The 13,495-nt window shown below is 31.3% G+C and overlaps 1 protein-coding gene across 7 annotated transcripts in view; it reads left to right on the top strand.

The window, feature by feature from the left end:
• LOC117171471 (synaptic vesicle glycoprotein 2B-like) overlaps positions 1-9,181 on the top strand; it is a 37,633-nt gene extending 28,452 nt beyond the window's left edge. For 4 of the 7 annotated variants that reach the window (XM_033358819.1, XM_033358822.1, XM_033358821.1 and 1 more), the window contains 5 exons: positions 3,071-3,412; positions 4,627-4,771; positions 8,355-8,514; positions 8,597-8,724; positions 8,825-9,180. In XM_033358819.1, coding sequence (XP_033214710.1) covers positions 3,071-3,412; positions 4,627-4,771; positions 8,355-8,514; positions 8,597-8,724; positions 8,825-8,856 — 807 coding nt within the window. In that variant the 3' untranslated portion in view covers positions 8,857-9,180. Of the gene's footprint in view, positions 1-3,070; positions 3,413-4,263; positions 4,435-4,626; positions 4,772-8,340; positions 8,515-8,596; positions 8,725-8,824 lie in introns of those variants that run through there. The other 3 variants (XM_033358820.1, XM_033358824.1, XM_033358825.1) reach the window with 3 other exon arrangements.
• Positions 9,182-13,495: the final 4,314 nt, after the last annotated feature.

The raw sequence follows: 13,495 nt of genomic DNA, 5'->3' as shown, positions 1-13,495 counted from the left end.
GGCAGATGTGCCATGAACTGAGTCCAATTCATTTTTTATCTCATATGGAGTTAAACCCTTTAAATGAAAATATTTGATTACCGCTCTGAACTCGTTTTTTTCTATTTTTCTTAACAAACAATTTTTTTTTCAATTGGTTATAAAAACACGTAAACTCAGAAGATGTGGACTATGACTGCACCATATATCTAGTCGGGAGTGGTGCTGACTGAAAACAGATGATTTGGAGCGATTCGCGCGCCATCTGTTGGTCATTCTAAGGACTTATTGAACTACCCTCGTACTTTGTACAAAAATACGTATTTCTTAACAACGTTTTATAATTATGGTTGAAAATTTAACTATTTGGTTGAAAGTTTAACTCTTTGATTGAAAACTCATTTTTTTCGCTTAAAAATTCAACTTTTTGTAGATAATTCGTCTTTTTGACTTTAAAATTAAATAATCTCGTTGAAAATTCATGGATTTTGTTTAAAATTTGTCTTTTTTTGTACATAATTAATTTTCTTGGTCAAAAATTCATCTTATTAATTGACAATTTAAGAACTTTGTTGACAATTCATTTTTTCTGTTAGAAATTATTTTTCTTTATCTGAAAATGTAACTCTTCTAGGATTGATTAAAAATTATTCATATTTATGTGAAAATTGGACTATTCCATTTTTGTTTGAAACTTTATCCTGTACATGATGAATTTTCGATCAAGAAAATTAATGATTTACAAAAAAAAGACAAGTTTTAATCAAAATACATGAATTTTCAACGAAATTATTTAATTTTAAAGTCAAAAAGACAAATTATCTACAAAAAGTTGAATTTTTTAATGAAAAATATGATTTTTCAATCAAAGAGTTAAACTTTCAAACAAATAGTTTAATTTTTTAAATTTTCGGTTTCAAAAATGTATTTTCAACGAAAGAGATGAATCTTCAAATAAAAAAAATTAATTTTAAAAGTAGTTGAACTTTTGATAGAAAAGAGGACTTTTTACAAAATAGTTACATTTTCAACAAAATAATTAATTTTGCAATCAAATAATTGAGTTTTTATCCAAACGAGATGAATTTCAAAATCGCCAATTTCTTTCAAATGCGGATCAAGATATAAATAAGACTATTATAATATAACATAATTATAATATTATCATTAATAATATGTGTATATATTTATATATATAATAGTATTAATATTTATATGATTTATATTTTATACTTGAAAAAATGTAACCTCAAAATATACGCATATAAAGAGGCGCGCGAAGTATTCGAATCATGAGAATCGCCAGCATCGAAATTTGGAAATATTAAAATCCCAATTTCTTGATTTTATTTCAAAGCAGATAGAGATATAAAGAGAACCGCCGAAGTGTTCTGACCGGCAATCGTGCACCTTCGAGTTTTCAAATTCAGAAGAGGAGAAATGGGTTGCGCGCGCAACCCAGTCATATGCATCGTCTCCTACTCTATTCACACGGACATAGACCTGTGATAAGATTGGAATGTACCTCGTTTCAAATCTGGGATCACTGCAATTATAAACACTCCACGCACTCACAGGACAGGACCCGCTCATCTGAGAAACCATGCGCATGCACAACTGGCATGCGCGCGCGATGTTTTAAACAGCAGAGTTTCAGAGTAAGCTATAAAAGATATTTATCAAGCAAATTTCTTTTTAGATAGTTTAAAAAAATGAAAAAAACGTATACCTCAAGATTTCGACTTCTTGATACTGCATCAAAATCAATCGAATAAGTAATACAATTTTAAAAATAAAACTTTCAAGCAGTAAGGGATATTGCATATTAATAAAGTGTGGCATGTTTGAATAAAAAGGACTCCCTGGTGTAATAATTTTTTCTATTTCTTTTATGGATTTTTTTACGTTTTTTACATATTTAGAAACAAATTTAGTTATATTGATCATACTGATTTTTATATACGCATTTTTATCTAGGTGGTTTTTCCGAAATTTTAAACCACGCTACTCTGCTTTCTCGGGATAATAGTTCATACTTTAACCAAGGAAAAGTTTCCATTTAAAATCAAGAACATTTGTATAGAACAAAAAAATCAAATTTCTAACAAAAGTCTTCCATCCTCGATAAAAAGAAACGATACTTTACTTGAAAAAAGAAAAGAAAATGTCTTCCAAAATGTAGAATTCTCAATTAAAAAAGCCAAGATTACAACAAAACAGTTGGATTTCCAACTAAATATTTAAGTTTTCAATGAAAAGAACAAAAATTTTCAATCAACAAGAATAATTTTCTACTGGGAAAGACGAAGTCTCGACGAAATACATAGTTAAATAGTTAAATTTTTATTTAAAAAATGTTCAAATAAGAAAAGTAAGAAGATGAATTTTCAACAAAAAATGTACCCCATGTAAAACACCAACAAAATTTTGCCCCACCTCCCAGGCTCCAAATATAAGCATGTGCTCTAAGATTTTTTATTAAATCTAAACACCATAATATAATTATTGTTTGCCAAACTATTGTTAGAATTATTAAATAATTCATTCAAATCCAGTGAACGACACCATATTTCCAGTAAAAGACACACTAGAGTCAGTGAACGGCCCCTGTATTCGGCACTGCATCGGCACGTGTGCGCCTGGCACTTCATCACCGTGCGCGCATATTGTTATCTGGATAATAAGAAGAGCCCCTCGCCCCCACCCACTTACAGATACATTCGTTGAATAAAATTCAGAATCGCCACCTATACAAATTTTCTAGATCCGCCCTTGCATAGTATTTTTCCAAAAATTGAATCTTGAATATTCAATTGGTATTGGTAATATTCACAACTTTTGCAAATGTAGTTCAATAAAAGTTACTCTTTAAAATCAAAATTTTTCCACTTGGATACATAAAAACGGAGAAAAACATTGTTTTTTCCAGAAATCCAGTTTCCCTTCGTCTCACATCTGTTGTTACAGTTAAGTACCTCGTGAAGTTGAATATTTCCTACAAGTTTTCACATTCGAAATTCCTCGCATGTGACGTCTGGAACGTCTTTTTCTAAATTTTGAGAGTTGCGTCTAAAATGGATATTTTTTTCAGGAAACTTTATTAACTGGTGAGGATGCTGCTCTTGCAAAAATGGTGGCATATTGGAACAACAAGTCCCTCGAGGCGGAAAAGACGTCGAGGAAGAGCAAAAAATTTAATGATATTATAAGAAGCTTTAAAGGGCAAGCTAAAAGTATTTTCAAATCTTCAGCATTGCTCAAAAGCATAATTGTCGCATGCATAGTTGGATTCTTAGAATTGTCTTCTTACTATTCTCTACTACTTTGGTTACCTGAAATTTTTGAGCGGTTCGCTCAATTTGAGTCGAAATTTCCAAATGAATCGACAAGCATTTGTACTGTTTCGAGTCAATTGTCTCTCAATACTAGCATGGTATGTTCGTTAACAATTTTCAAAAATTCATTTTTCATTTAATTTTTAAGTTTATGCATAAAGAAAAAAACTAAGGGAACGAAATGTTGCAGGTAATGGGTTAAGCAGAATGAAGGAGAGGTAGGCACGCTTAACTGAGGCAAACTTTCCGCTGTGGATAGCAAATGTCTCCAGTGGCCTCCGCCAGAGGCAGCACGTTACAAGCCTGTAACGGCGGAAAGTTTCCCTTAGTTTGGTGTAATCAACTATTACCTCACTTCAGTTAGTATCTGAAACGTTTTGTTTCGTCAGTTTTTTTCTATGCTCTAGAGGAGAACACTCTACAGTAGATAATTATCAGTTAAAAGCACAAACAAAAGAATAATAATTAATTTTGATTTCTTAACACATACAGTGTCCCAAATATTATTTTAAGTAAATTTTTTCTGAAAAAAGATCTTCTATTTTCGCATCGCTGGAAATACAACCGCAGAACTTCCGTTTGACGATCGGGCGCTTTCCCATTAAGCTACTAGAGAGATCAAGAGAAAAATCCTTTTTCAGAAATACAAGCATTATTATGCCAGATGTTAAAAGTCAATTTTTTTCAGGAATCTGTATTATCATCAGAGAATAACAGAATTTTCTTAACGTCTTTACATACTATATTGGAAGTTCTGTGGTTTGATTCCCACGGGAGCGAAAGGAGATCTTTTTCATAAAATATTTAATTTGAACAATTTTTATCTTAAACCTTCGTCTATTTTTTTAAAGACGTTAAGAAATTATGTTATTTTCTGAAGATAATATAGATTCCTTGGAAAATTTGACTTGTAACACCTGGCATAATAATGCGTGTATTTCTGAAATAGGATTCTTCTCTCGATCTCTCCAGTTGCTTAATGGGAAAAGGCACCAGACCGGCAATCGGAAGTTCTGTGTTTGGATTTACAGCCGAGCGAAAGAAGATCTTCTTTCAGACAATATTTAGTGTACCATTTTTTTAATTTATAGCTCTATATAGTTTGTAAAGACCTTGAAAAATTCTGTTATTTTCTGATGATAATACAGATACCTTGAAATATTTTAATGAAATTATTTATTTTGTATACATTACAATTTTAAATTAATGATTTTTTACTGTATTTTCATTATCTACTGTAGGGTGATCTCCCCTACAGTAAAAGTAATATACTCAGGTCAATATTGCCAATAAATTTATATACTTCTTATAGGAAATTGATATTGATCCTGCTTCTTGTAGTAGACATATAGATCCTAGTGTTTATATCAATTCATTATGGCTAGCAGCTGCCTGTATTCCAGCAGCTGTAATTGTGCCACTTTGTGTTGATCGACTGGGCTTCAAATTCTTTTTAGGTAGAAATAAATTTTTTTATACTGATACCCATAATGTCGAAGTGAATTTTTAAAATGATTCTGCAATAGAAATCGAATTTAAAAATACTATATGGGTCCGTTTTAAAAACTAAGTCATACTATCGAAGGGGGGGGGGCAAAAGGGTTTTTGAAGATTTATGAGTTCAGAGGAAGGGGTTGGCGCAGAGTATGACATTACACATAGAAAATAGAAATATGAATAACATTTTTTTTAATTGCTTTAAAAAATGAAAATTATTTCAGAATTCATCTCTTTTGATAAAAAATTCTACTATTTGATTGAAGATTTAACTATTTTCTTGACATTTTTTTTAGATGTAAATTAAGTTTTCCAGCTAAAACTGAAACTAATCCATTTTTGGTAGAAAATTAATTGTGTTAGTTCAATTTCCAACTATTAAATTTTCCAGTGAAAATTCTTTTTTTTTGGTTTTAAAAAACTATTTGGTTGAAAGTTGAACTACTTTCTTAAAAATTCATCCTATTGGTTTAATATTGAATTATTTTATTGAAAAATCCTTTTGGTTTAATAGAAATTCGTTGTTTTTTTCTGGTTAATAATTAATTTTTTCAACTGAAAATTGATCTATAACATTTTTGGTTAAAAATTAATCGTTTTTAATAAAAAATTTAACTATTTGATTGAAAATTGATGTATTTTCGTATAATTTCTTTCTTTTGTACAAAATTAATCCTCTTGATTCAAAATTTAACTACTTGGTTGACAGTTGAAACTTTGTTAAAGATTCATTTTGTTAGTTTAAAATCGATTTCTTTGATTGTAAATTCCTTTTTTGTTTGTTCATAAAGATTAATTTTTCAAAATGTGAATTTGACTATTCCTTTATTGAATAAAAATTAATTTATCTCAGTTTAGAATTTAGCTCTTTGGTTGAAAATCAACTTTTTTGTTGAGAATTCATATTTTCAGATAAAAATTCAATTGTTTGGTAGAAAACTCTTCTTTTAAATTGAAAATTGATATCGTTTGTCCAAACCTGCATCTTTGTACAGAATGCTACTAGTTGGTTAAAAATTCTTGTATTTTAATCAAACTTCGTTTTTTTTTTAAATCGAGACTTGATCTTTTGGTTGAGAATTCAACAAGTTAGATGAAATTATTTCTTTGTAGATTCAAATCTTTTTTTATGAAATTCAGCTGGTACACAATTCTTTTTGTTTTTGTTGAAAATTAATTATGTAAACTGAAAGTTTAACTCTTCCATTTTTAGTTGACTACTGATCTTTTTTAGTTGAAAATTTAAGTTTTTGGTGTAAATTTCATGTATTTTTGGTAAAAGTTGACTTTTAGTAGAAAGTTAATCTTCTGTTTTAAGTATTCATCTTTATAAGTTGAAAAATTAGCTATATGCTTAAAAATTTGACTTTATACTTTATTTTTTTATTAACAAGTCAGCATCTTTTATCAAAAATTCAACTGTCTTGTTGAAAATTTACAGTTGTTGGTTAAAAATATATTTTTTTAAAATTAAACTTTTAGGATTAAAAATTTAACTATGTTAAAAAAATCGTCTTTTTTATTGAAAATTCATGCTTTTGGTAAAAATTTGATGTTTTCCGGTTAAAAATGTAACGGTTTGCTTAAAAATGAATCTGCTTTGTTTAAAGATTTCACTACTTTTTAAAAAATTAACCTTTTTTTGTATTCAACTTTTTTTTATTTAAATTGCAATACATTTTTGGTTTAAATATCAACTATTATATTTGTCATTAGGAATTAAATTTTTGATTAAAAAGTGAACTATTTAGTTAAAAGATAAACTTAATTATTAAAGTTTTTTTATGATTTATCATTTTAGTTGATAATTAAAATATTTGGTTGAAAAGGAATCTTTTTTGGTCAAAAATTGGACGGTTTTATTAAACGTTTGTATTCTTGGATTAAAACGTCAACTCTATTCTGAAAAAATCGTCTGCTTGGCCTGAAAATTCAACTATTTGGTTAAAAATGCATTTTTTTTAGTCGAAGATCAATTGTTTTTATTTAATAATTCGACTAATTGGATGAAAAATCATTTTGGTCTGTTCAAATTCAAGTCTTATGTTTTTTAAATTTACCTATTTTTTGAGAATTTAATTCTCTTGTTTTAAATTATACTTTTCTGTTATAAAGTCTTCTTCTTTTCGAAAACTCAACTGTCTTTTTGAAAATTAATCTCTCTAGATTAAAAGTTAATTTTTTTAAATAGAAAGCTTCTTGGATAAAAATGTAATCGTTTTCTAAAAAAATAATCTTTTTGACAAAATAATGATATTTTTCGTTTATTTAACATAGAAAAGTTCATAAAACAAATAAAAAATATCAATTAGTTTCCTATACATTGATTTTGTTTAGTAAAATTTGTTCCCCTGTTTATGCCAAAAATAACCCTATTTCTCATATTTTAAAAACATTTTTTGCTGTGAAATCTGTTAAAATATTATTTTTGTATATTTTCTGCTTTAAGGCCATGTGACGAGTGGGTCACGTGACCAGATTCTCCTACCTTACCGACACTTTTTTTATTTCCTACCTTATTTTTACACGAAGCGCCAAATCGAGTTGAAAATTTGGGATAAGAAATAAGAAGCACAAAGAAAGGTGGGTCTAGTCCTAAATTTTAATAATTATGAAAAATAAACGGAAACATTATTTACAAAGAAAACTTTTTTCATAATTATAAAAAATTTAAGGCCAGGCCCACCTTGCTTAACATTTCTTATTTAGTATTCCAAATTTTCAACTCGATGTGGCGTTTGGTTTGAAAATAAGTCAGGAAATAAAAAAAGTGACGGTAAAGTATGAATCTGGCCACGTGACCCACTCATCACATGGCCTTAATTTAAGGTGTTTATTAAATGATTTAAAAAAATTGTTTGCCTTAAAAAGGAGGTTTCATTTTGAATCAGACGGGGAAAGGTAAAAAAAGTTTTTAAAAATAGCGTGACGTAGTTTTTGAACGGACCCTGTGAATAAAAAGGAAAATGTACTAATAGTAACTTTCCGAGACAAGGAAAATATCTCTCAATTGAAATTTTGTGCCACAGTGGCGTAAAACTCCATAGATTAAATGATGTATTTTTAAAATGTCTGCACACTGAGAGACAAACAATAACACAGATTGTATTAGACGAAACTTTATTTTTATAATAACTTGGAAAAAAGTGATTTTTCACAATAGGTGTATTTGGATAATATTGTGTGTCTTTCAAAAGTGGTTTAATTATATATTAAACCCATCACAAAAAATAGTGATTTTTTTTATTGAATTAATCAGCTTTTGGAAAAAACAGTAATATTTAAATACACTTATCATAGTAAATCGTTTTTTCTAAGGTATTAATAAAATAAAGCTTCCTCCCACGCAAATGGTATTTTTGTCTAACCCTCGGCATGCAGACATTTTGGATTTCCCTCACCTAACCTAAAATACCTAATATTATTGCCGGCTTATGATGTAATTTCGGCAAAAAATTCAAACTGCACTATTTTATTTGTTTAATTTAATTTGCATATGTTTATATTTTATCTGTTATTTAAACTCTAGGATTTAATTTGTAGTTTTTACCAATGCGGTGGCTTTCATCGTGACACTGGGACTATTTTTGGTAAAATCTTCAATTCAGAATTTAATACTCTCGTGTCTTTTTGAGTCAATGACTTCTCTGGCCATGAGTCTCATGTATTGTTTATTGGTTGTGACTTTCCCAACGAACTGCAGGTATTTCATGATTTTTTTATGAAACTTTCTGACAAGTTGCATCATCTTGAAGAATTATTTTGCATTCATGACGTATTTTTAGGATGTTTGCAGGAACGCTTTTAGGATTTTTTGGTAGAGTTGGGAGTCTTTTAGGAAATATGATGGTCACCTATCTCATCGATGAGCATTGTGACACATTAATTATTATAGTTGCAATTCAACTCTTACGTAAGTTGAATTAAGAAAAAAAGTGATTTGAAAATTGTTATATAAATGATTAAGTGTTAAGAAAATTATACTTATTTCTTATTATAATTATATTTTACAGTGGCTACAATACTGAGTTTTATTATACGTTGATGAATCTTCTGACGGAACGGTCCTATTCGTCAGACTCGCCACCGAACAAGAAACACGCCAATACTTCACAAAAAAATTATTTTTCTGTTAATTTTAACTTATTGTTAAATAAATCAAATCATTTAGTAATTTTTAAGTAGTATACAAATTTGTATGTAAGATGACGCTAAACTTTTTAATCAAAAACGATATGAATCATTTATTACGTAAAATTCGTCGAATAAATTGTTACGCGTGTTTGTCTTGCATCACTCGCAAATAGTATTATTTCATAAATAATATTTCGCATTTTTTTCTAAAAGTTTTATATGCATTTATATAGAAAATAAAAATGATAAGAAAGTATACGAAATTTTATCATTACTCAAAGAACACGGTGAGAAATCTAGTTTTGAAAACCTGGGGATCATTGTTAGAAATAGCCCTCACAACAAAATGATATCTCTGTTATATCCCTAGGATATGAGATACGTAAGGATATGAGATATCCTGAAAAATGTCCTATAAATGTCCAAGATATCCGTGGCATATCCAAATTTCCGCTCCGGAGGATATCGTAATTTCCGCTTCGGAGGATATCGTCACAGAATCTCCTGACTATATTTTAACTGAATATCCACAGGATATCCCAATAATATAGTAAAATGTCCCACGTATGTCCCAATATTATAAAAAGATATTGTAATACATTACTAGTGGATTTTCATTCAAGAAATAAAAGCAGAGAAATAAGAACACCAATTTTATTGCTTTTAGGAAGTTTTCCACTTATGCTTTACATTTAATACTTATATTATTACGTATATAATAATAATGTTACTTATATACATTAGTACTTTGTATATTAGGTAAGTCTTTTTTAAACTTTTGAGGTTAAGTTTACTGTAATGTAGAAAAAGCAGCAAGAGCTAATGCTTCTCATCTTTTTAAACTTTCAGCTTGCACAAAAGAATTAATTTAAATTGATATACGTTCATTTTTTTTACCTCTTTCAAGGAATTTGCAAAATTTTTCTTTAATTTCATTTAAAAAACAAAGTATGTGATTGGAGGTTATGTTAACGAACAACATCATCTTACGCTTAAATCTACACGCATATAGCCAAGCATAATAAATACGTGTCTATAAAAACTTCTGTACACTTTACACAGAATAAACAATCAACAGAATTCTGACACTTCAAACAATGTTGCAAATACAGTAAAACGACCGTATACGGTCAACAAGTCACAATTTTGGACAAGACAAGGCTGCAAACTTATGAAGGCGGCGCGAAGATCTTTGATTCTTTGTAGCTCCGGGGAAAATTGTTTGTTATGAGAAATAATGAGTTTGTTTATTTAAAGCGAACTGAGTATAAATTATTTGCAAAAGGTACATATATGAATTTCAAGGAGTATAAAAAATTAAATAATTAGCTAGGATATTTTGGGGACATCCTTGGCACATCCTGCATTTTAAATATGGGACATCGCATGAACATCCTAGGATGCCCCGATTGATGGACATTAAGATATCCCGTACTAGAAAAATCGGGACATTAATGGGATATCCTCAACATATTCTGAGATATCTCTGGGACACTCCAGGGTTATCGAGATTTCCGCCCCGTAGGATATCATTCGCGATGTCCCTGCGATATGCCTTGGATATCGTGGGAGATAAATGAGATATTCTGCCGATATCCATTGCTGTGAGGGAGGTGACTCAATCTAAGAAATGTAAAGGAATTATTTTGCACGTTGGGTCATCTTATAGAAGTTAATATACAAAGGATCCCGCACTAAATGTATGGGAAAATGGCTCTCGGGGGATTTAGCTAAAACTTTGTAATTTTTAAGGTTATAAGTACCGGATGAAATATCCGTAGAAAATCCCAAAAAATGGACAGTTTTAGCGCTTTGCGGCGCTAAGCGCTCAAGATCAGTGAATAAAACGAATTACAACAGATTTTGTTACAAAAGCGATGTCAACATAGAAATCACGGTTCAGATCGTGGTCTGTCATATTTTCACCTACACAGTGGACTCATATAGCGCGCTTCTCAAAACGATCAAACACTAAGCGCCCAAGATTTTAACTTGACTAACTAATCACTTCTTTAAAGGCAGAAATGGTACCCAAAGTAACATTAGTAACTAGTGCGCACATCGATAATAACAGTGTACCCTTCGCCAGAGGACCGAACGCTAAGCGCCCATGATCAGCGAATAGAACCAATCCTAGTAACTTTAGCGACAAAAGCGATGTCACTATAAGAATCATGCATCAGAAAGTAGTCAGTAATATGTTTAGCCAAACCAATGAGTTATATTGCGCGCTTCTCGAAACGATCAAACGCTAAGCGCCCCAAAACTTGAGCTTGATTAAGTAATTACTTTTTTAAATACAGAAATGGTATCCAAAGTAACATTAGTAACTAGTACGCACATCGATAATAACAATGTACCCTTCGCCAGAGTACTGAACGCTAAGCGCCCATGATCAGCAAATAGAACCAATCCTAGTAGCTTTAGCGACACAAGCGATGTCTGTATACGAAACACGCATCAAGAAGTGGTCAGTAACATGTTGAGCCAAACCAATGACAATATGAGTCAACACCGTTGACTCATATAGCGCGCTTCTCAGAACGGGCAAACGCTAAGCGCAGAAGATTTGAACTTGACTAAGAAATCACTTTTTCAAAGGCCTTTCACAAAAGAAATGACAGACAAACATACCATCGTCGACGGAAATAATGAGTGAATGCTGCATGATGAACAACTGTCACTTTTTAAAGCAAAAAGCGAACGACTTCAGAATGAGCGACGAACTGAAAGTAGGCCTAATGACTTAAAAAAAGTTGAAACCTCGGCATTCACTTATTATTATATTAAACACACACACATACAAATACACACACACACACACATACACACACATATATATATATTAAACATATATTAATTGTGTTGTATTTCTTATTCCCTTTTTGTGTTTAGTTTCCTGTGTTTATTTGCTTTATTTTGTTGTTTCTGAATTTTTCTTTCGTTTTATTAATACATTCCTCTGCCTTTCAAGACCATAAAAGCTTGTTTCTCTTATGGTTTAAAAAATGGCATTCAGAGTTCGAGTTAATTGCTATGTGTGTGATAGAGTCTATCAACCAGAACAAATGGCTCGAATTGATGGAAATAATAATCCTGATAGGCAAAACATTGTAATTTTTAGACGCCTTCAACTTCGAAGACCATCACTTAAAGTCGCCGACGAGAGTAGGATATGTCTCAATTGCAATCAATCGATTCGAAATGAGATAGAGGAGCATGCTTAAATGAGATAGAGGAGCATGCTTAAATCATTTGGATGAACAGGGTTTCATCTTAGCCCCCTTGCTTCCTGAACTACAAGCGATTAATAGACCGTATAGGATTCGGGGACAGCAGTTACTTCTGTTTTTGCAGCAATTTCGTAACGAAGCAAATGCGGCTGCGGCGTTTAATAATGAGGATAGTTTCACTGATGAAGAGTTTGAAGCTATTGCTCCTGTAACAAAGGAACAATTTAGAGAATTGTATGCATTTTGTGATCCTATTCCGCAGTTACAAGGACATGGTGCCAGATACGTGAGGAAAAAAGATCTGCTGACTTTCCTTTGCAAAATGCGTTAAGGTCTTTCTGATGAATTTCTGAAACTGATTTTTCATTATTCGAGCCGGCAAGCTACAAGCATGACCATTTCTACTGTAAGAGAGTCTTTAATGCAGCGATTTGTGCCTGGTAACATTGGATTTATTGCGATAATTAGAGAAGAATTCATTAAAAGACACGTGACATCATTCGCCAATGAACTTTATAATCCACAACCAGCAATTCCCTATTATAGCTATTGCTATCATTGATGGAACTTATGCTTACATGCAGAAGAGAATTAACTTTCGCGTACTTCGACAGTCATTCTGCAAACATAAAGGACGTCACTTGGTAAAACCTGCTCTCATTGTTGCTCCAGACGGATACATACTTGAAATACAAGGAACATATTTTTCTGACTCGCGAAACAATGACGCACAAATGCTCATTAACGAATTTGAAAGAGATGTGGAAGGTATGAGAGAATTTTTCGACATTGGTGATATTTTTATAGAGGACCGTGGATATAGAGACGCCCAACCACTTTTAGAACGCTTAGGAATTGTGTCCAAGATACTACCATTTCTCCAACAAGGACAGAGTCAGTTGGTAATGGAAGAAGCAAACGAAGCTCGGCTAATAACGAAATCTAGATGGATAGTGGAATCCAGAAATGGCCAAATAAAGTCCATTTTCAAGTTCTTCGAAAAAACCATTCCGATGGCTCATGTATACAATCTAAGGGACTTCTTTCGTATTGCTGGTGCCATAATTAATCGATACCATCCTGTTATCGAGATGCAAGGCGCTACAGCAGAACTTGCAAGAGAATATATAGCGAGAGCTCGTGAGCCAAATATTGTGCAAGCGCGCGTAGAAGTGGACAATATGCGCTACGGAAATGCAAATTGGAATGGCCTGCATGAACTTCAAGTACCAAAATTTCCTCGCCTTACATTGGAAGAAATACGCGACATAACAATTGGCGTATGTCAAGTAAAACTTGTCCCATCTTACGTTCAGG

The sequence above is a fragment of the Belonocnema kinseyi genome, chromosome 4, assembly GCF_010883055.1.
Source record: "Belonocnema kinseyi isolate 2016_QV_RU_SX_M_011 chromosome 4, B_treatae_v1, whole genome shotgun sequence".
NCBI classification, from domain to species: domain Eukaryota; kingdom Metazoa; phylum Arthropoda; class Insecta; order Hymenoptera; family Cynipidae; genus Belonocnema; species Belonocnema kinseyi.
This window is presented reverse-complemented; position numbering and strand designations above follow the sequence as displayed.